The sequence below is a fragment of the Doryrhamphus excisus genome, chromosome 2 (assembly GCF_030265055.1).
Source record: "Doryrhamphus excisus isolate RoL2022-K1 chromosome 2, RoL_Dexc_1.0, whole genome shotgun sequence".
Taxonomy (NCBI): Eukaryota; Metazoa; Chordata; class Actinopteri; order Syngnathiformes; family Syngnathidae; genus Doryrhamphus; species Doryrhamphus excisus.
The window spans coordinates 20,438,523-20,462,634 of NC_080467.1; the positions used below are offsets into that span (position 1 = coordinate 20,438,523).

The 24,112-nt window shown below is 42.3% G+C and overlaps 2 protein-coding genes across 3 annotated transcripts; both read right to left on the bottom strand.

The window, feature by feature from the left end:
- Nucleotides 1-217: 217 nt before the first annotated feature.
- Nucleotides 218-11,886, bottom strand: LOC131108994 (guanine nucleotide-binding protein G(q) subunit alpha-like). The gene is made up of 8 exons (XM_058060503.1): nt 11,483-11,886; nt 11,211-11,371; nt 8,138-8,322; nt 5,599-5,753; nt 3,878-4,006; nt 3,682-3,811; nt 3,265-3,418; nt 218-2,248 (listed from the first exon to the last, which is right to left on the bottom strand). The coding sequence occupies exons 2-8, from the start codon at nt 11,344-11,346 to the stop codon at nt 2,058-2,060; spliced, it is 1,080 nt and encodes a 359-aa protein (XP_057916486.1). The 5' UTR covers nt 11,347-11,371; nt 11,483-11,886; the 3' UTR covers nt 218-2,057.
- Nucleotides 11,887-12,401: 515 nt separating this feature from the next.
- Nucleotides 12,402-21,784, bottom strand: hnrpkl (heterogeneous nuclear ribonucleoprotein K, like). 2 transcript variants are annotated; one of them, XM_058064563.1, is made up of 16 exons: nt 21,688-21,784; nt 20,957-21,028; nt 19,578-19,675; nt 19,424-19,480; nt 18,376-18,419; nt 17,309-17,381; nt 16,775-16,888; nt 16,517-16,645; nt 16,114-16,415; nt 15,993-16,037; nt 15,850-15,889; nt 14,414-14,429; nt 13,922-13,951; nt 13,772-13,839; nt 13,414-13,583; nt 12,402-13,329 (listed from the first exon to the last, which is right to left on the bottom strand). In XM_058064563.1, the coding sequence occupies exons 2-16, from the start codon at nt 21,015-21,017 to the stop codon at nt 13,299-13,301; spliced, it is 1,278 nt and encodes a 425-aa protein (XP_057920546.1). In that variant the 5' UTR covers nt 21,018-21,028; nt 21,688-21,784; the 3' UTR covers nt 12,402-13,298. The 2 variants fall into 2 exon arrangements, with proteins under 2 accessions (XP_057920546.1, XP_057920547.1); XM_058064564.1 differs by lacking the exon at nt 19,578-19,675 and having other exon boundaries at nt 21,688-21,753.
- Nucleotides 21,785-24,112: the final 2,328 nt, after the last annotated feature.

Below are 24,112 nucleotides of genomic sequence, written 5' to 3' on the forward strand. Positions count from 1 at the left end.
GGTGATCGACCGACCGATGACTGCAATGCAGAAAATAACACACAGTCAATTAAACAGAGTCAATAGAGTAAATATTTGCACTGTTAAACTCACCGATGTTGGCTCGGACACCGCTGCCAGGGAGGGAAGCCATCCTCGCACTAAAACTCAGCCAACATTTAAAACAACTGTAGGGTAGGAGCAGACCCAAATAATCAAATGTTTGTTTATTGAAATGATCAACATACAAAACACACCAAGAGGCCGAATAAAACAAGCTGCAGTGAGTGAAACACAACCATAAATTAAAATGAAATGATTTTTAATAAGAAGACAGAGGTCATGTAAACAGCGGTGTCACCAATAAGCTCTTAATTAGCTTTGTATTCATTTACTCCAAACCCTTTTAAAGAGCACTTCAATGCACTCATTTAATGCCTGAGAGATTATTTAACACCGCACTTATCTCGTCAGCAGCCAGCCTCTCCGTGCCGACCTCAACCAACCCAAACGGAAGGGGGGGGGGGGTGTACCGTGTGATATTTATAGCGCACATTGGGGTAAACGACAGCCCACTTCTACAGCCAGGCAATTTTAACCGAGGAAAATTACATATTAACGCAGTTTGATGCAATCACTAAAAATGCTTGCAAAAAAAAAAGAGAAAGGATTCCCTTTGAAATGTATTCATGTGCATAAAGATTTGATGGCAACACTGAAAAGAAAAATGAATTATGCTTGGAGGAAAAAATACATTTTTATGTGTATGGTTGTGATTATATGAGAGCTGTACTAGCTTTACCCTTTTATCCTCCAATGGGGTTTTTCTTGGGGAAAAAATGCATTTTTTGCGTTTTTTTCCCCAATTGTATTATTACTTTATATTTAGTGGTGTACATTCATATTACAGTGGTATTACTGCTTTATCATTGTGATGTTATGACATATTCATATTTTTCTTGGAAAATACGCCTTTGTTCACAAACTTTATAACTTCAATTTTGTCACTTTACAACTCTGTGTACATTTTTCTATTTCTTTTCTATCCGAAAAATATTTTTTTCTTGTATTACTACTTTAGCAAAACTATCTTGTAGCTTAACTTTTCTTGCAAAAAAATACGATTTTTTTTTCCTTTAATACTTTTACTGAAATATTGAATACTGTTACTACTGGTATTCCTACTACTACTGGTTTGCCTCATGAATGTTATGTTTTTTTTCTTGTATTAACGTATAAAAAATTGACAACTTTGTTGCTGTGTACAATCCGTGTAACTTCACAACTTTTTTTCCCAGTAATGTTTCCGACTTTATTCTCGGTATATGATGACTTGATCATGATAAATGTGCGTTTTTACTATAACTTTACAACTTTAATCTTGTATATATACAACTGTATCCGTGTCGCTTCACAGCTTTTTCTTAAAAAATTTGTGACATTCTAGTTTCACATTTTTTTCTCGTTATTTTCAAACTTTTTTTCTTAGTTGTATAGCGCTATTTTATTATTGTAATTATTTCTGATCATTTGATTGATGTGTCTGATGGCCCTAATACTCCTTCATAAGATTTTATGCAGTGCAGAAATAAAAGTAAAAAAAAAAAAAAAGATGGCGACTCACACAAAATGTTCCAAAATGGTTACACAAAGTTACTCAAGTGTGCAAAATCAGTGAAAGCTTGAAAAATAAATGTGCAATTAGTGTTGATTACAACTGCCTTCCCTTTAGTGGCACAAAAGCTAAGAGAAGTCTTCAGAGGCCTGGCGTACTCCAAAAAAGTAGTCCCTCTGCATCCGAGTCATAGTCATTCATTTACTTTAAAAAGCAAGAAGGCCTCAGAGTGATTCTCACGAGCGACTCGACACCAATGCAGCGGTTTAGTGGTCAGGACATGCTAGCTAGGACATTTTCAAAAAGGTATGAAATGCATCAGTAGTACAGTCATTCGGAGACATGCGCCCCCATCTTGTAATCTAGTGATCATCAGCCGCCTCGGGCTTCTCCGACCGCCGGGCTCGACAAAGCACGTCCAATTACAGCAACCGCAACCAAGCCCCTCCCCCCAGTGGCAGCTCTAAACCAGGTTGTAGTCTTCCAGGTTGCCCTGCAGGATGTGGTCTTTGACCGCGCGGAAGACAAAGCGAATGTTGTCCGTGTCGGTGGCGCAGGTGAAGTGGTAGTAGATGAGCTTTTTGCGGTTCGGATGGAGGTTGACAAACATGTTCAGGATGAACTCCTGGCCCGCTTTGACATCCCGCTGGGGACCTGCAGGGGGAGGAGTCAGGAAAGGAGCGTCGCTGTTATTTTTGTTACAACTCTACATGGCCCTGTGTGGAAAAGTGATCCCCCCCCCGTTGGACCACCCTCAGCAGCTCCAACTGCAATCAAGTGTTGGCTGTAACTTGCAATGAGTCTCTTCCAACGCTTTGCAGAATCGTGGTCATTCAGGTCAAGACTTGGACTAGGCCACTCCAAAGTCTTCATTCTGTGTTTCTTCCGCCATTCAGAGGACTTGCTGGTGTTTCCAAGTCTTCCAGGGTCCCGAAGCAGCAAAACAGCCCCAGACCATCACCTCATTCTGCCTTTTGTCTTTCCTATGGGTCATGAACATTAGCAACTGAGGCCTCAAGTTCTTTAGATGATGTTGTGGGGTCCTTTGTGACCTCTTGGATGAGTCGTCGCTGCGTTCTTGGGTTCATTTTGGTTGACTGGCTACTCCTGAGAAGTTTCACCACTGTTCCATGTTTTCGCCATATGTGGATAAAGGCTCTCACTGTGGCTTGCTGGAGTCCCAAAGCTTTAGAAATGGCTTCATAACCTTTTCCAGACTGATAGATCTCAATAAATCTCAATTAAGTTATGTTTTACACAAGGGGGAGCGGGGGGGGGGGGGGGGGGGGTCATTTTTTCCACACAGGGCCATGTAGGGTTGGATTTTTTCCCCCCTTAATAATAACAAGGTTCATTTAAAAAAAATGTATTCTATGTTCTATGATAAAATGTATCTAAAAATGAAATTCTAATTCATTTAAATGATACAAAGCAATAATTTTGACTTTAGTTTCTACCTGCTTCCATGAGCCATATATATAATTATTGTTACACAATTACTACTCTGTCCTCTCCCTAGTAGAAAATGGCAATATTTAAAAAATATCAGTAAAGGCTTAGCCACGGAGAACCGATTAGGATTAAATAAGATCTTCTTCTTCCTACTCCTTTTCAGATATGTTATCTTTCCCAGGGATTACTAGATATTACGAAGAAGAAGAGTTTCTCACCGTTATATTCGGGAAAGTAGTCGACCAAATGCGAATGCATGATTTTCTCTTCCAGCAAATCGATCTTGTTTAGGAACAGGATGATGGAGGACTCTTCAAACCACTCGTAGGTGATGATAGTCCGGAACAGGGCCATGCTCTCCTCCATACGATTCTTCAATGACGGACAAATAAATAAATGAATAAGTAGTTCTGTGTGCTCAAATATGCTCTTAGGGAGGCTGCAAATTCTATTTGTTGTCATGAAAACAAGCCTGGCAGAGTGACTAAAGAGCTCCCCCTGCAGATCAGTTAAGCACACTGCCACAGGGGAAGGGCTTGCATCGAATGAGACCATGAAACTGTCTTGTTTACGATGCTTTGATAAGATTAGTGTTAGAAATATGGGACATAATTTAGAGCATTGGAGCGTCTCACCTCATGGGCGGACTCCACAAGGACTTGGTCGTACTCGCTGAGCGCCACCAGAAACATGATGGAGGTCACCTTTTCGAAACAGTGAATCCACTTCCTCCTCTCTGAGCGCTGCCCGCCAACATCCACCATCCTGCACGGCAGGAGGCGGGAGTATCAGAGCCTTGACAACTGACTTGGATCTGGGGGCACAACCCACCTGAACACCATGTTCTCCAGGTCAAAGGGGTACTCGATGATACCCGTGGTGGGCACCCTGACCCGCAGCACGTCCTGCTGGGAAGGCAAATACGCCGCGTCGGAGATCCGATCCAAGTCATTCAGATAGCTGTTGACATATGGATTTTATATTCATGTTATTCAAAGGATAGTCGTGAAATAATGTCAACACTATAAACACTTGCAACTTTTGACAACAAATGAAAAACTATGCTGCATACTACAATATATATATTATTAGAATTAACGATTATCTTTCATGGGAAAAAATATGCCTTTTACATATTTCTAGAAAATGCAGTTACAAAAATAAAGATCCAATTTATTTTCCTTTATTCTGATGTTACTATAATAATTCAATTTTACAACAAAAGTTGAGAATGGCGGCATGTTTGTGTATATTTTTTTTTGTATTTATATAATAATATACATATAATATTATGTTTATATTTAATTGTGTATTTATGGGGGTAATAGTAAGAATAGTAAATACACAAGTAAATATACATATATTTGGGTTTTAATCATAATTGTACAAGAACACAGTTCATCTCAAAAATAATATTGCGACAAAATTATGTCTCATAATATTCCAACATAATTCGGTAACTGTCTTTGACAAATTACAATTTATTCCAGTAATATTACAACTTTTAGTCCCAATAATATGACTTTTTTTCTTGTAATCTTACACCTTTATTCTCATATATATATGCAACTTTTGACAATAAATGAGAAAACTATGCATATTATTAATTACATATTCGGAAAATACATAAATCTTAAAAAAGAAGTAGTATGTTACAGGTAGGGATACCCGATTTTTTTTTGCCACAACAAAAAACGATATGCCGATATTGTCCATCTCTGCAACTGATATGACCAGATACTGATATGTGATACATCTGATATATGATATATCTCCATATGTGTTGTATACAGCATTTTTTAATGATCGGGAAAAAAAATCGCATCAGGTGATATCGGTAGTGATAATTCTCGGCCATCCGTATTTCCAAGTGTATAAATTCTGTGTACGTGCTGGTCAAGAGAATTTAGCAGTGTTGCAGTACGAAAAACATCATCATTCATTCATTTTCTACCGCTTATCCTCACGAGGGTCGCGGTGGTGCTGGAGCCTATCCCAGCTGTGTCCGGGCGAGAGGCGGGGTACACCCTGGACTGGTGGCCAGCCAATCACAGGGCACATATAGACAAACAACCATTCACACTCACATTCATACCTATGGACAATTTGGAGTGGCCAATTAACCTAGCATGTTTTTGGAATGTGGGAGGAAACCGGAGTACCCGGAGAAAACCCACGGGGAGAACATGCAAACTCCACACAGAGATGGCCGAGGGTGGAATTGAACTCGGGTTTCCTAGCTGTGTCGCCTGCGCGCTAACCACTCGACCGCCGTGCAGCCTAAAGGTCATCATTTTACACCCAAACATAACAAATTTCAATATCAATTTTGAGTGACATCACCAACTACTGGCCTGGCATGCATACTACAGCACTTTCAGCTCAATGTGAGTGGTTTTGTAGAGTGACAAGGTGACCCCTTTTCATTCAGCATGTAAACTTTCAACATCATAAACACAGATTTCCCCCCCCCCACCACCATGTGGCAGGCAGAGGAAACAATGGAAAGTATTCCGCAAAGCCCGAGCAGATACCCATCTGCTTACACTCACTATTTGGCAGAGTCCGAGAGCTGGTATTCCCTCTTCCGATTGTAACATTCCTGAATCCCCGGATCGGCCCACAGGCTCTTGATGGCGTCCACATATGGTTTTGTAAATGTTGTCACCGTTTCCAAATTAACCTCGCTGACAATACTGGCGTTGGCCTGAACACAGGAATAGAAACAAAGCACAAAGAAACATCAATAGCAGCCCATCGATAACCTGAGGATCAACTCCATGAGTCTGTTATCTTTTTAGCCGACTTTTATGGAAGCATCTGTTATGGCAAAGAGGGAAAACCTGACGGCTGGCATAGAAATGACGAAAGCACACAGTAAACACACCTCTGTCCTGGCTGCTCAGTAGTGAATCATAAAAGGAGACAAGTGGAATACACGTTGAGTACACAATTTATCATTTTTAATTTAAACATGGCCTGGACAGTTTGACTCTGGAATTTTTTCTACAAAATATGAAGTAATTGGAGATCAATCAGCGCTTCGGATCAGTTTTAATCAATCGCTTCCAAATGAACTATGGTATTTTTTTCCAGCCTGGAAATATACATACTTTCGCAAAACAGACTGGGATTATATGATATGGGCTCGACTGAGTGACGGCGCTCATGGTTTTATTGTGGGCTGTGATGGTGCCTGATGGCTGATGAAAGCCTTGCAGCACATGACTTCATTCATAGAAGGGCTGAGCTGAGAGGATCAATGCGCTGCCTGCGTACACTGTACTTGATTCATTTCCTATAGTCTTCTTCTTTGGCTGCCATCAAGACTGCGGCATCCTTTAAGGGCGTTGTTTGTGTTGGTGTCAATCCCGACAGGACGACGAAATAGCGACTGTGTTTGCTGTGAGACGTGCCCGTAATTAAGTATTCCACAGGAGAATAATATTTAGCATGTAGCGCACAACTTCCACTTAGGACTCTCAGTCGCTCTTTGGCGTTTACTCGAGTGCATCGAGCGTTTCATTTCAAATGCATTTAGGAGCCCAACTAAGTGCAGAGGCTGCAGCGTTACGGGTAAAATCTTGTTGAGATAATCTCCTCTGGCTTGGAAAACGGATGTCTTCCTGGAATCTTTCCCCCGCCGCCTTAATGCGCCTCTCTGCCTGGCAGCGAATATTTCAGTGGATGTGCACCACGTGTGCCACCAGAGTCACATGCAGAGGCCAGGTCGACACCGTGTTTATTATGTAGCGGTGGTCTCCCATCACACAAAAATCACATTGAAAGAGTGTACAAAAGACACAAAATGGTTACCCGGTTTCCGTTGGTGGGATGTGCAAGCATTTGAAATCGTGTTTTGGTGCTGGTCAGCACAAAATAATTTAATATTTGCTTTCATCCAAAATGAAAGAACAACAAACTTTCCTGCACACAAAGGATATGGTGCATTAGCAGGTTTTTACTATCTATCGACTCCGCAAGCTTGAAAATCCAGTCTGACAAAGAGCAATGTCTTCAACGCCGTTGTGGAAAGTTCTGGATAGTTCCTTACTTGTTTATCGAGGTAAATCGGTTCCAGAATTTCCACAAAGGATTCAATATTATGAAACCGAATATTTACATAGCTAGACCATGACGTTTTTACCATTATTAAAGTCCTGTACACATAACATAACATCCCTATAGTCACCTCTACACTTCTTAACTCTTACACACAGGGACATTCATAGCATATAGCATGCTAACGAGCGAAAGTATTAAAACTTAGGACAGTGTTTCAAGCAGAGTGGCGAAGAAAGACAAAATGAGAAGCCAGAAAAGTTACTTTTTTTCCCCACTCTGTCCTACGGACCTTAGAATATATCACAATATGTTGGTGTAAAATTTTTAAAAGTGGTGGATTAGTTCCTTTAATTCAAGTTTTTCTGCAGCCCAGTGGTCCCAACCCCCCATGCACGTACTTATTCATAATCATTTGGAACATCTGAGTAACTTATCTGGTTGACTTCCTGACCTCTGTACTAATATTTACACCCTCCGTTTACAAAAAACTGCAATACTTGCATGGAGAGTTTCCATCAAAGGTCATCTTAATGTGTTAAAAGAAATCAGGAATGCGGTCTCAGACTTGGTTAATGCTTCCCAAAGACTCTGACGATGATATGACAACACAACATACACACCCTTCACACCTCCCCTCCCTCTCTGAGGTCACCAGGAAGTGTACTGTTCTCTCCAGGGCCCCTCTTCGCTACCTGGAACCTGTGCAGCGTGGTTAGTGTGGGCGAGGCAATTTATGTGATTAATAAGATGCTGGCCACTCACACACATGTAGACAATTAAAGGAATAACGTCATATTGACAAGAATAAAGTTATTTTCCCCCAAATACTTCAATGCTGTACTTTGTATAAGAATAACATTTCATGCTGTAATCCCGTAAAGCTTGGTTCTTGTCTTGACATGCCCCACATTGCGTATACTTTGCACAGGACAGCCTGCTCCGATGTCTGGCAGCGGGACCATAAAACTAAACATGACTGAAAATGGTGTGCGGCTCGTCCAACGACAATAAAACAGTCATTTGTACCTTGTTGTGTTCGTACTTGTAGGGAATCCGCAGCATCTTCATGGCCTGGATCATGGCCTGCACGGCGGTGAAGATGTTCTGGTAGACCAGCCTGGTGTACGCCCTCTTGTCCTCGTCTGAGTACCCACGGCCATGGATGATCCTCATCTGCTTGATGAAGGTGCTTTTCCCACTCTCGCCCGTCCCTAAAAACACACATGTACAACGTCAATACACACGTACGTGAAGTTTGGTGAGCTCTACCCTTTATGACTCATTCCACTGGGGTTTGTGCGCCTCTGATTTCAGGAAATGGCCCCCTTTCGCACCATATCAGGGTCCAAAAGTGGTATGGAGCAACTATTTTGGCATCCTTCACAACATTTGGTAAGCTCTACCCCTGAAGGCACCATATACAGTAAGAACGCGGGAAAACTTATTTTGCTACCTTCCACCACTTTCCCTTCTGTCAAGCAGGGGTGTCCAAACGTTTTCCAGCGGGGGCCACATATTGAAAAGTGAAAGAATGCAAGGACAAAATGTGATATTTTGCATAACAAATACAAATGCCAAGTACAGTGCATCCGGAAAGTATTCACAGCGCTTCACTTTTTCTACATTTTGTCATGTTACAGCCTCATTCAAAACTGTATTAAATTAATCTCTTACCTCAAAATTCTACACAAAATACTCCATTATGACAATGTGAAAAAAGTTTTTTTTTGACATGTTTTGAATTTATTAAAAATAGAAAACAAAAAAATCACATTTACATAAGTATTCACAGCCTTTGCTTAATACTTTGTTGATCCACCTTTGGCAGCAATTACAGCCTCAAGTCTTTTTGAATATGATCCCACAAGTTTAGCACACCTATCTTTAGGCAGTTTTGCCCATTCTTCTTTGCAATAAGTCTCAAGCTCCATCAGGTTGGATGGGAGACAGCCATTTTCAGATCTCTCCAGAGATGTTCGATCGGATTCAAGTCTGGACTCTGGCTGGGCCACTCCAGGACTTTCACGGAGTGGTTCTGAAGCCAATCTTTTGAGATCTTGGCTGTGTGCTTCGGGTCGTTGTCCTGCTGAAAAATGAACCTTCGCCCCAGCCTGAGGTCAAGAGCGCTCTGGAGCAGGTTTTCATCCAGGATATCTCTATATATTGCTGCATTCATTTTTCCTTCTATCCTGACCAGTCTGCCAGTTTCTGCTGCTGAAAAACATCCCCACAGCATGATGCTACCACCACCATGCTTCATTGTAGGGATGGTATTGGCCTGGTGATGAGCAGTGCCTGGTTTCCTCCAAACATGGCGCCTGGCATTCACACCAAAGAGTTCAATCTTTGTCTCATCAGACCAGAGAATTTTGTTTCTCATGGTCTGAGAGTCATTCAGGTGCTTTTTGGCAAATTCCAGACGGGCTGCCATGTTCCTTTTACTAAGGAGTGGCTTTCGTCTGGCCACTCTACCATACAGGCCTGATTGGTGGATTGCTGAAGAGATGGTTGTCCTTCTGGAAGGCTCTCCTCTCTCCACAGAGGAACGCTGGAGCTCTGACAGAGTGACCATCGGGGCCTTGGTCACCTCCCTGACTAAGGCCCTTCTTCCCCGATCGCTCAGTTTAGAAGGCCGGCCAGCTCTAGGAAGAGTCCTGGTGGTTCCAAACGTCTTCCATTTACGAATAATGGAGGCCACTGTGCTCATTGGGACCTTCAAAGCAGCAGAAATGTTTCTGTATCCTTCCCCAGATTTGTGCCTCAAGACAATCCTGTCTCGCAGGTCTACAGACAGTTCTTTTGACTTCATGCTTGGTGTTTGTGCTCTGACATGCACAGTCAACTGTGGGACCTTATATAGACAGGTGTGTGCCTTTCCAAATCATGTCCAATCAACTGAATTTACTGCAGGTGGACTCCAATTAAGCTGTAGAAAGATCTCAAGGATGATCAGTGGAAAAAAGATGCACCAGAGCTCAATTTTGAGCTTCATGGCAAAGGCTGTGAATACTTATGTAAATGTGATTTCTTAGTTTTATATTTTTAATCAATTCAAAAAAAGTCAAAAAAAAAAAACTTTTTCCACATTGTCATAATGGAGTATTTTGTGTAGAATTTTGAGGTAAGAGATTAAATTAATACAATTTGGAATGAGGCTGTAACATGACAAAATGTGGGAAAAGTGAAGCGCTGTGAATACTTTCCGGATGCACTGTAAATATGCATATCAGCTGTGTGATATTGGTGAAAAAGCATATTATTAGTATGAACATCACTCTCTTTTGGCCATTTGACTTCATTCCCATAATATTATTACTTTTTCCTTCAACCTTATTTTAAAAAATGGTAATGGTATTAATTCATGCATCAGATTACAATTGAGTGCATCCCATAATCAGTTCACAGTTCCACAGTCCAAAAGGAGTAGGAAGAAGCAAAGCTTATTAAATCCTACCCCTCCATCTGGTTCTTTTACAATCAGTAACTGTTACATTTGTTCACTTCCTGCTTTTCTAATATAATTTATGTTATTTTTATTTTATTAATTAAACATTTTTATTTAATAAAACTATTTAGATTTTGCATAATATCACGATTTATTTTAAATATTCCAACTTTCCAAAAAAAAAAAAAAGCTGGGGGTCGCAAATAGCCCCTGCGCCGCTCTTTGGACAACCATGTGCTTGCTTGGTTTCATCGCCCAAATACTGCAGCAAGACATTTTTGTTGACATCAATGCAGTCAAATGTTTGAACACTGGAGTTTTCAAGGAGTTCATGAAGTAACAACAGTATTCTATCATCACAATATCCACTTCCAAATGATTAGTTGAGGACATTTTAGTTGACTTGGGCTGCATTATGACGTGCGAGCGTACCTAATGTAAGGAAGGTTGGCAGCTTTTATTTTGAAGGCTGATTAGAACAATGTCAATGTCGGCTCTGTCATGCATCACACTTATAAACTGCCATTATGCAATCACGGCCGCTGTGGTGCTGAGGAAAAACACTACAAAATGTAATGAAAGCACAATTGCATGCAGTTCAATCATTGTGAAAACTTTGTTCACAAAAAATACTTTTATAGTGGTTTTCATTACCCAGCAAGAGAAGCTTGTATTCCCGTCGAGAGTCCCTCTTGTCGCGGCGTAGCTGCCGTTCGATCTCGTCGTTGATCCTGCGAGCCTCTTTGGCCTCCGGGCTGAGGCAACAAGCCCCCGCCGCCATCAGGGTCATCGTGCCCGGGATAGGCGTCACCTCCCTGGGCACGGATGCAAACATGATGCCGGTGAAGTCAACCAGAACCCCAGCCTTCTTTACAACCCCCGAGAACCACAATAATACATATGTTTAACCAATTGTAATAGTTTACCTTATTTGTTGTCTTTTGTAGAAAAGCAAGTATTTTAAAGTGAAATTAAAAGTTTTATAGTCGCGCGCTGTTGTTGACGGGTGTGGTAGATTTGATGAATATGGCGGAGTTTCACTTCATAGCGCCATTAAATTAAACAAAGAAAAACTTGTGCGTCCATGAGAGAGGGAACGAGAGAAAAAAACCGAGATCCAGGCTGAGTTTTGTGTCCTGAACGCGGCTCATGTGGCTGTGCAGTAGGCGTCCTGGAGAGCAGCATGTGACGGAGGGGCAGCTCTCTGATGGGAAGCAGTCTGAGCTCTTCTCGATTACATTAACTAATTTCCGGTAACAAGCAGACGACTACGGATGGATGTCACCCACGCTTGAGTCGACAGTTAGACACGGAAGCGGGCTCCACGTTGTGGGGAGACTCCGTATGCTGTATACACCTTTGATCAGTCAAGTGTGAGCCTTTATAGTCAAACAAGTGCATTCTCTAGTCACTAACTATTGCCATTGTAAGCGTGATGGCTGGTATATATGTTTATTTTTCACAAATAATTGTTACTTATATAATTACAATTGTTCATACTGGAGAGCATTGCGGGCAAAAAAGGAATTTGAGAATAACTGTATTGATTTATTGCTATTGTTACAGGGTTGCAATACCAACCTACCATAGTAAACGGCCTTATATTTCCCATGATGCACCTGGCTACACCATGCTAATATTGCAGGTAGATTTACTATGGTATTACAGTATTGCAGTATTACTTTACCAAATAAGTCCTTTTAAATGAGTATTTTATTCCATAAACTATCATCAAATACTTCTTCTCTCCCTTATTTGTAGCTGCAAAAGCAGTTATTAGTATTCTTAAGCATGTTTGTAGGTTTTAAAAAAAGAAAAAAACAAGTCCCTTGAAAAGACTTGACAGTGGGTGCAAAACCGTTTATTTAGCCAACACCTGCAGGATATCAAACAGATACGGACATTTTAAAAATGGTTACAGGTTTTCAAAATAAAAAACACCCAATGCAGGAATACAATGAACTATCACAAAAAAAAAACTGTATCAAATTTCTTTGATACAGACAAGAAAAACTTGATGAAACGGTGTCTTTGTAAATATATACACACACACATATTTGTACAGCTTCCTCGATTCTCTATGAAAAACATCCCTAAAAAAATCTCTTGATATATCAAACTGGCACATTCATCGAACATTAAAGCAAAAAGTGTCATATTTGGAGAACAGTGTTTGAAGAATGATGCTAAAATGTTAGCTGTAGCAAAGAGATGGTGAAGAAGCCATTTTAAGAAGTTGTTTTGATGCGCGGGCCGACTACTTTTGCGTTTGACATAAGCTAAGCTAAGCTAAGCTAAGCTGTTTCCGGTCTGCTAGGCCAGCTGACCGCTGTGATATTTGCGGCAAAAACATGATTCCCCAGCATGGAGCCCATTTTAGCATAAAAGACGCATCCTTAACCACCCCTAAAACCAAACATCATCCTTCGGAGAGTATGAAGCTGAAAAATCACAGAAACAGTCAAAAAAAACAAAAATGCTTACGTTCTGCATGCTGCACTGCAACGCAGGCTGGACAGTGGCAAACAACACCAAAAATGATTTCACTTTAAATGGTGTCACGAATGAGAACGTCCTGAAAAATAATCGCACGTTACGGGCTCCTTGATTTTCCAGAGGTGCTATCAATACTGTAGAAGCTGGGACGACAGATTGTGATCCATCCACGGAAGAGGAATGTCGGCTCTGAAGTGAAGGAGTGAACAGTACGTACGGCGTGGCTTCCCGCCGGTTCATTCCTTCCTAGAAGAACCGACCGGAGTACTGCTTCACGCTGGAATTAAAAACCCGGGAATGTCATCAAAATAGACTTTTCCCAGCACTCACGGAGCGCAGTACGTCACCCTGGGGCACTTGCCTGTTCTGCAGCAGGTATTGGGCGTTCTGGATCTGGTCCTGCGTTCCTATGATGGTAATGATGCGGTCCTCCGAACCTTCTAGCGGCTCGTCGATCTTGATGGACGCCCCGGACTCGTGGCGGATCTGCTTGATCCTTTGGCCACCCTTGCCGATGATGGAGCCAGCAAGCTGCAAGACCAAACATTGCCATGTAAACGTTTTAAAAGGTTCCCTAATGCAGAAGCTCGAGACATGCAAAACGGGATCTAGGCTGGATTTTGGACACGCTTTCCAATCAGCTATTGTGGGACCCGTGAGACTTACTTCATTTGTTGTAAAATTGGACCATTAACAGAGGGATCGTACTTTCCACTTACATCTTTGGGAATGGTGACCTGTGTTGTGATGACGGGACCTCCGATGTCGCTGTATGAGCCTCGGCCACCTGGGACGCAGACAAGGAAGTGTCTTCAAAAGTCAACTGGTGTTGAATTACAGTGCAAGAAAGTATAATTGAGACCACTAACCAGAATGGAAATGATCCCAGGAATTGTTGTCTTGAAAAAGAAAACAAGAAAAACCAAAGCTGAAGATACGCCACAGTGCAACACGGTGCAATGACTAAAACACTTCTTCCAAAAGTTGTACAGCCATGGTGCAAGATGGCAACATACACATCACAGACTTCATTTGAGCAGCGATTGTTCATGTTTTGGTGAAGAACGTGACGAGAAAACAAACACTAGAAGTACCGAGACTCGAGTGTCATCTGCGTTAGGTTGTGTTTTACAGTGGTTCCATTTCTTTTTACGCTTGTAAACCAGTAAATACATTATCAATGTTTTCACCGTTTTTGTACATGGTTGACGTATTTGTACATTTGCATGACAGTTGAAAATGTTATCAAGACGGGTTTTATGAAGGTGATCCCCACATAGCAAGTGTGTTCACACCCACCCAAGTACACCAAATTCAGAGATGTAAATCTATGCAGTATTAACACAAATATTAACACTTACCATAACCGCCTCCACTCTGTATTTCAGGAACAGGAGAGAAGGAAGAAAAACACAAAACTGGTTTAGTGTCATAATAAAGACAGTTTGCTCACAACACATTTTTTCCAACAACAATAAGGCATATCATCTTTATATTACTAGCATATACTAATATATAATATTCGGCTGACCGGGATTAGGTAACAACACCAATGGAGGCTGTGGAAATGTTCCAGGTGCAATTTATGGTGTGTTCAAACATTAACGTTTCACACATACCATTTCACCGACCCCCTCATCCCACGCCATTGTTGACCTGAAATGTCACACCTGCTGGCCTCTGACACAACATGAACTTTGCACCAACTGCAACATAACCGGTTCCTGTTATCATGTAACTTATCTAACATGCTGTATATGTGGGTCGACACTACATTTACGACCTTGGGCGACAAACATTCTGGTCTGATGGTCATGTGACAATGATGACATAATCGGCACTTGCTTTGCTGATGCACAGCCAGTACCAGTTTCCAGATGTTAGCGCCGTGTGAAAGAGCAGGAAAGAAATGGCGTCTACAAATGTTGCCACCTGCAGGCAATGAGATGAACCGCAGCCTGAAGCCTGACTAGGACTTGAGGTAAGAGGCTAGGAGCGGGGTGTCCAAAGTGCGGCTCGGGCAAAGGCTGTTGTTGTAATGGTCCTTGGCACATTCTGAATATAAAAAAGCAAACAAGAAAACAACAACGAAAATGGGGGAAAAGAGAAGTGATTTTATGAGATTCAAGACAAGATAAAGTCATAATATTAAGAGAAAAAAAGAAAAAAATTTCTCTAAAATAAAAATGTTAAGTAGTTAAAAAGTAGTTTAAAAGATTTAAAGTTTTACATAAAAGGTTATGTAGTTTCAAAACAAGTTTTTGTTTTACCATGAATGCTGGTAAGATCCAACTGCCGTAATTAATCTTAATTAATCTTTCACTGACTTCAACCTTTTTTATTCTTGACACCTATGACATTTTAATAGAGGACATTAAATTTGGTGATTTATGGTGATTGACAATGCCTTAAAGAGGGCATATGATAACTTTTAATCATTATTACACCACTGATATGCATTATTAGCTGCCTTCTTATTTAATTAAGCGGCAGAAGAAAAAAGAAACAGTATTTCCTGCAGTAAGGACCTGAAGGCAACCTGCTTAGGAATGGCTCTGGCTGCGGCTCAAGTTCATTTGCTAGCCTGGCGGATCTCCGGACGACGTACTCAGCTGCTCGGAAGGTAACCAAGGAGACGAGCGTTGCCCGGCAACCGCGGGGCTCCATCAGTGTGCATACACAGCGAAAACGCGTCAGCGTTCCGAGCCTCTCCGATTATTATACGCTCAGACAAGGAATTCCAATCGCCTCTTGTTGTTGAGACAGAATTCACTAGACGTGCTAAGGCAGCACTCACCATGCTGTCGTAGCGGTCACTTCCTCGGCTTCTTCTGTCACTGCAGACAAAAAGAAGATTAGCAATTTAGCACAGTCTCACAGACCTGTTAAGATTCTATTTACAACCCGCCAGGGAGGACATTTTGGGGAAGTCCGTCTCACCTTGGTCTGTCATCATGGTAACTCCCGTGAGAGAATCTATCGCCCCTGGAAACAAGGAAGGATATTAGCGAAAAAGGTGCAAGTGTGTCCCATCAACTGGGCAATGTGGGTGCCTCCTCACCCTCCTCGCGGTGGCGGCGGGGGGAGGGGCAGGTTGCGGGCTCTGCTGCCCACGCGACCTCTGCTCAGCGGCGGCGGGGGACCCCGGCGGGGGCTCAGGTCGTCGTAATCCCGTCTGGAGGGAGGAGGGGGTCGGCTGCTGCGCACGGGTGGCAAGCGTTCAAAGCCACCTCGGACGCGTATGGGGAAGCCCGCCATGGGCCGCCTGCTCCGCTCCTCAAACATCACGGTGAACCCGCCATAGTCGTAGGTTTCGTCGTAGAAGTTTGGGTCATAGGGTTGGGCTCGGCCTTTGATTGTCGCCTGCAAGATTCAAAATATAGAAGAAACAAACTACTCATTCTCTGCTTACAGTGGGATCAAAGGAAGAATATTCTTCATTGGTCCCAGAACCCTGAACTCACCTCCGACACCAATTCCAAGATAACTTTGATACATTCAATGACTCGCTCTGGTTTCCCTCCCACCAAAACAACTCTGTCAGTGGAGTGTGGACAGCACTCCTGGAACAGCTTGATGGTGGTCTGCGTATTCTGGTAAGAAGCGGGACAAACAACATAAAAGTGTCAGCAAACAAACAAACAACAAAGCAAACAAGCAAACAAAGCCAATTGGGAGCCAATCATGATCATTTAGTAATAGGAATATGTCCCTCATCTTACCTCTCGCAGCTCCTTAATCTTGGTACCTTTCACGCCGATGATGCCGCCGGCCAAGCTCTGATGGATCAGCAGGCGGAGCTCACAGTCAAAGTCGATGCCACTGTAGTGCTGGTACTGCACAAACAACAGTCAACTAGTTGTGTGAAGGGTTGTAGTACTGCAGTCTATAAAAGCTAAGCAGCATCAGAGTATTGTATAGGTCTATTGTGTGTGCTCTATTCTAATTAAGAAGGTGCTGTCTGCCTTGGTTATGTGCTGCACGGGGGCGCGAACCCTTGAAAACAAAATATTACGACTACTTCCTCTTCTGACGCTGCAGGCCACGCATCACACCACGCACATTAGGCATGTTTTTTTTTTATCAGCCAGCAATAGCAATTTGACAAAGTTTTGCCACTAGCTTTAGCTATCATTGAATGTGTATTGTATATAGCCAAAATAATAAAACATACATTTGGGTTGGCAGCAAATGTGATCAATCTTGCATGTGCTCATGTACAGATTACTCAACACATGACGAACAAGGTGTCTTACCTCCTCTAAAGTGGGTATAATCTTCAGTAGAATCTCTCCAATGGTGTCGATGTTGGCGTTCACACTCAGGATCCTGTCGGGGAAGCGTGTTGGGCCAAAATGAAGGAAGTGCGTTACAAAAAGGACACATAGGTGACACCGTAAAAGAAGAAGAGACATCAGAGACAACACTTAAAATGGCTTGATTGTGGCTTCAAATTGGGGGGGGGGGGGGGGGGGGGCGGCGACATACCACTCACAACCCAAGCTATTTTCCCCAAATGCTAAATGAGCATCATTAGAATGTTTACAATTAATGACAGGTCACACATTTGGGGAAGGGGTGCGGTCCTTGGGGAATATAAATTGAAACCAAATCTCGCCATACGATGCCAGTACACTTTCTCATTGGAGGAGTGGGGGAGGGCAGGGGGAGGCAGAGACGATGTGGGCAAGGGGACAGAGTAGCAGAGTGTGGGGTAGAAGATGCGAGTGGTTACCAACTTCATGGCGGATGAGGTATGAAAGAAAATATGCTGATTGCATGTTTTGCTGAGGAAGAGGCGGCACAATAGTGATGGTGGTGAAATCTCAAGTGGCCACTTGAGGAGAAAACACATCCCGGGGGACGACTCAGAGGTGCCCACTTGAGATCGGGTCACTCAGACACATGTTAATAGCAAGAGCGGTGGGGAAGGCGACAACCAAAAAGGAGCAGATGAGGGCAGGACTTCCAGACGGGAGTCAGCCAGCGTTCATGGAGATCAATCATGGGCTGCGATGCGGGGAAAACAGAGGGGTGAAGAACGGGGGGAGGTTTGAGAGACTCAGAAAAGAGAGGAAGAGAAAGTCTGCCTGCCTTCCGCACCTTTAATGGTGACATTTTATAGCCGGCATATCAAATATCATACTCAAAAGGCGCTTAGAAATGGACAGAAAAATCAAAAGGAACAATACATGTGTGGAAGTGTGTGGGGATTGGGGGGTAGGGGGAGGGTCATGTGTGTAAAATATGTTACAGTGAAACAGAAGGCAGATTATTGATTATATTCTAATCAGGCAGTGAGGCAATAACTGGTGGGACATACCGCTCTGGGCCACTGCTGTCTGGGACTGATACACTGGCATTGTACTGCATGGGCCATGGTGGAGGTGGCGGTGGACGTGGTTGGCATTGGGCGGATGGGGGGCATTCATTCACATGTTAGGGTGGGGCACAGTTAACGGGCAAGGTCGACCGGGTGTGGCAGGTGGGCGTTCGGGGGTGGGCAGAAGTTGGGCCAACGTCAAGGTGGAGGGGCATGTCGGTCCAGTACATGGGCAAACGGGAAGAAGGTGGCCAAAAATTAAAAAAATAAAATAAAAAAGGAAAGGACAGGGGGAAAGAGGGGGAGAAGGAATACATTTTTAATTGAATGCATGCTAAACTTTTGCTATTTTATGGTATACGTATGTGACACTTTTGAGTTGAGTGAGTAAAGAGCAGGAAGTGTGGCTTGGTCAAAAATAAATAAAACTAGAGAGATGTGGTCGTGGATGACCACAATGTATCCCACAAGACATCTTCTGGATTTTCTCATATGTATATTCAAATACAAGTGGATGACAGCACTATTAGAGCTAACTAAATAAACTAAATAATTAGCTAACCATTATAATTACAGATGGGCATAATAATTGATTGTTATGTTGGTTATGTGGAACTGCTTGTTGATCAATGGTGCAGTGAAGCAGCTGAGGCAAAATAAGAGTGCACTGCTTGGCTGCGTCCAGCAGAGGCACCGTCGATGGAGTTCAAAATAGTCATAGAGCAACACCGTTCAAAAATAATGTTGAAAATCAAATCAAACTAACGCATGGTTAATTTTAGGATGACAAACATAATATTCCAAATGAAAAAAGTATTTAGGAAACCTGCTGTTCGATCAAGAATTGGTTAACAGTGTGGGGGGGGAGAAAAAAAATCACATGCAAAGTTCCCCCATTTCTATTTATTGTGATTTTCTCATATGAAAAGACGACACTTAATATCGACACATTTTAAAACCCGGGGAAATGAGGGAATCAGGTGGCTATTTGGTAAAAATAGGTTAAAAAAATATTTACACAAATGCAGTATTTCATCTGTTTACTCACGTCGGTGCGAAGGGCCTTTATGTTCTTGCCACCCTTTCCAATAACGGCGCCGGCATTCTGTGAAACAGCGGGGGGTCATTCTCAGAAAGAGGAAACTAACTGCACGGACAGGAAAAACAAACAACAGTCGGAAGAAAGTGAAACCTGGTCTCACTTTGCTCTGGAGCAGCACGCGCAGTTCCAACATCTCGTCTGCATTGCGAGAGCGTTTAAAGGCGTGCTCCTCGTCCATGTCCTCAGCTGGCCGCTTACCTGAGAGGGAAGACCATGAACGAGAGGTAATGAATGTCGCCGGGGACAATTAAGGCCTACTGGATGATAAACAGGGCTTTGAGTGGTCAATATTGTACCTCCTTGGTTTGCTATAATTAGCACCTTGGTGTTTTAAGAGAAGTGTATGTCTGTAGATAACCGCAACGTGTCTCACAGGACTCCTCCAAGTGTTTATGATAATGTAAATGCGCAGGTGTTACAAATAGTACCCCATAATAAAGGACTGTGACAAACACAGTAGTGACCAGTTTTTCACGAGGGTTACATTTCAGCGAGTAAAAACCCCTTAATAAGTTAGTTATTAAGTTAGATTCAGGGCTGCACGACGACCTAGTGGTTAGCACGCAGGCCTCACAACTAGGAGACCCGAGTTCAATCCCACCGTCGGCCATCTCTGTGTGGCGTTTGCATGTTGTCCTCGTGCATGCGTGGGTTTTCTCCGGGTACTCCGGTTTACTCCCACATTCCAAAAACATGCTAGGTTAATTGGCCACTCCAAATTGTCCATAGGTATGAATGTGAGTGTGAATGGCTATCTATATGTGCCCTGTGATTGGCTGGCCACCAGTCCAGGGTGTACCCCGCCTCTCGCCTGCAGACAGCTGGGATAGGCTCCGCGACCCTTGTGAGGATAAGCGGTAGAAAATGAATGAATGAAGTTAGATTCAGTGACAGAACCCTCCCCTTAAGAACTACAGTGTTTTCAAGGATCGGCGAACAGAGTAAAATCTCAACACTTGATGAAAAAAACATAATCAGTGAAGCACGCCTCATGTATGGTACATGTATGCTGTATATTCTGCCTGTACTATCATGCATTTACAATTTTTTATCGATTTAAGGTGAATGTTTTTTTCTGCAGATAGTCATTTTCAGAGGAAAAAAAATGTTCATGTACTATTTAATGTATATATCTCCATGTACAGTACAGAGTGAAATGTTGTGTCTGCAGTACAGTGTGTTCCACCCCAGTTAAAGGCTTTTGCTGGGCAGCCAACCACAGACTGGAATACACTCAGATTCACTGTGTTCCCTTCCTGGATTAAAAAATGGGCCCAGGAGCCAGAGAACAGCAGTATCCCTCAACCATCTGACAGGTCCACATGCTACGTAGCACCAGCCAGATTTTTTTTGTATTCTCCTCCCTGTAGTTGACTAATTAGCCCACATAGCTCCACACTTGTTTTTGACGCTGGCTGTATAACAAAGTGTGCACTCATTGATTTCACCAAATGTCTTGAATGGGGGGGGGGGTCTCACCATTAGCATCTGTGTTACTAAATGAGAGGTCTTCATCCGGCTGTTCAAGTTGTACTTCCATTGTTTTGGCACCTGCAGGGAAATTAAAGCAAACATAATGTTGTCTTGATTAAAACCTTGCAAAGACATCATAACAGATATTCTGATTGGGACATATTTGTTGTTAGTTTAGCATCTAGTCTGAATTAACAAATATGGCAATATATTAAATAAAAATGTGACAAGAAAAAAAAGAAATGCGCCTACATTTAAATAACGCGTAATACACAATTCTATTACATAAACCACCTACACGTTCTGTTGCTATTTTATCACAACAAAAGCAGCCCCGCCCCTCCTGAAAACGAGGCTAACTTGTGGATTCAATAGCAAAACAAGCGCACCCTGTGTATATCTAAAGAAAAGCGCTGCCTATTTAAGGCCGACGGCTCATGTTTATCTAGTATAAAGATACTGGGGTCAAAATAAGCGCTGATTACGGTTATAGGGTCTTCTCAAGTACTAGCAAGCTAATGTTCGTAGCAGCTAAGTTGACGTGACTTTGCTAATGCTAATAGCTAAGCTAAGCTAGTCACTCGTGAGCTAGCGAGGCGTGTCCGTACGGCTCACACGTTGGGACTGTGCGGAGCCATCTCACGAATATTTTAGCAATTACCCCGGTGTCGGCTTTGAAAGCATCTTATAAACTTTGGTATTACAACCTCCAAAAATGAAATGACGCCAATACTTACGACAAACTGGCGCCTTCCACTGCGTCTTGCCTTGAAACGCTTGCAGGGTTTACATGGAAGCTAGGCGGCATAGTGGTTTTCCTTGATGTGTGTGACGAGGGCAGCACCGGCGGGCGGGGATGGCGCTCATTTCAATGACTGAAAACATTACCGCCCTTTCTGACTACGCTTTATTTTTAATCAAACGACCACAAAATATGTGTCTAGTTTCCTGATCAGGACAGACGCTTCACCTTTGACTGACAGATTCATAAAAATTTTTTATAATAATTTGAATGTTGTATGCAAACGCAAGGTATCCACGAAAGTATGGATACATTTAAAATATGGGTCTTTTTGGTTCTGTATTTGGAGTTTTGTGAAAACATTTATGTAGCACCAGGTGTCGATCAGGGATGAGTTGTTTATTAGCAGGTTTTCTAGAAATGCATTTTGATATCATTATACTATGTACATATAACTATATAGCTCATACCTTGGGTGCAGGCTACAAAATCAATAAGTCAATATTAAAAGAGACAGATGGAGCTGCCACCTCAGTGCCAATTCAATGTACTCCATGGCCATTTGGGTTAAAGCATTGCCTCGCACCTTCATATACAGGCTTATTGCAAAAAAGAGCCTGCCCTCCCTCCCTCTCGCTATCTCCCCACACTCCTATATTCTGAGGTTACCATGGTGACAGATATAATTCAGTTCTTGATGCTTCTCGGGGAGGGGGGCTGCGAACATATTTTCATTTGCAACAATAGAGACACTTGTCCGAGCTGTTTGTAAAAACCAAAAATGTGTTTTTTAGTCACCATAGCGACACTCACCACAGAAAATCACACATCCTCACTTTTGCTTACGGTAATGGTTTTCTTTGTTCCGGACACGCTTAACAGCACTTATTCTTCGCAGAGATAATCCATCCACCTCACAGGTCAAGATGCCGATGATTATTGCCCAGGTAGCCACAATAAAAGGCTGCTCCAAAATGTGTGGTTTCATATTATTCACAACCTTAAATGTTGTGTATAAAATGTCTTCATCCGCTGGATTAATTTGACTGATTAAATGAAAAATTAACTTAAATAGTCACACATCACACATAAATGTGCGACTTTATTCTCATACATTTATTAAAATGTTTTCTCATAAACACACAACTTTATTCTGTCAACTTTACTCTCATTATATCATGACTGTGTTTTGTAAATTTATAACATTTTTCTGGTAAATGTATCCTCGTAAATTTACAACATTTTTGTCTCATAAACATACGACTAACTCATATTATGCAACTCTATTCTCATAATATTACAACTATTTAAATTTACTACTTTTTTCTCCTTAATTTACAACTTTATTCTCATAAATTTATGACTTTTTTCCTCAATATCCCTCGACTTTATTTTTATAAATTTACGACTTATTTCTCATAATATCAGAACAGTCTCTTAATTTATGACTTTAAACATTGTAAATTTACAACTTTATTCTGTTGGTTGTTACTAAAACTCAACTCCGAACCCCCAACTTTACTTCCCGTAGAGAACACATTTACAGTAACACACCCCATACCAATCACACCACACAATGTGTTTTATTACAGAATATATGACTGTAAAGGTGACTATAGGGGTGTTATTTAATGTCCACAGAGCTCCAATAATGCTGTATTTGGGTTGTAAACTGGCTTTGTAAAAAATATTCCATTTATAAGAAGGAATCCCACCTTGGGGAAATTCACATGTTTTATTTTGGTAGGTTTGCAGACAAGTGATTGTTTTTCACGAGCTAGTGTAGTTCTTGTGCGTCAAACTTGGACGTCACACTGTTTGTGTGTGTTGAGCTTGCACTGTTATTGTTGGTGTGTGTGTGTGTTATAACTAACAACAGAGAAGTTTGCATCCTGGGATGGGGTGTAGGTGAACTTAATATTTAGGTTATCATTGCCAGTTGCATTGGAAGGTGTGTGTTGAGGTAATAAACAATGCAGGTGTAGTCGTCCTCCCGACACGCCAACATCCCCATCATCATCACCTTGCATGTGAGAGAGATCTCTCTTGGCGGGAGGTGGGAGGAAAGGAGTGAGAGGGGAGGGTGGGGGGGGGGGCAGCCAGCCAGCCAGCCAGCCTGCCTGCGTATTGATCTCCAAACATCTGGAACACGTCATATTTGTTTTTACAAGGCAAAAAAGGAGGGGGGGGGGGGGTATCTAGGCGAGCGCTCTGCATGCATGGAGGAGTGAGACAGCATCACCACCAACACCACCAAGAAGCAGGACACTGCCGGAGCACTTGACACCTTCCTTCCACGGTGTGTGTCGTGTGAATCGGCTCTGCAGACACGGCCAGGCCGGTCCATGGCATCTTGATTCCTTCAAACCCCGCAGGGGCTGGAGGAAAGGATCGAATAAAAGCAGCAATTGAGGAGCGAG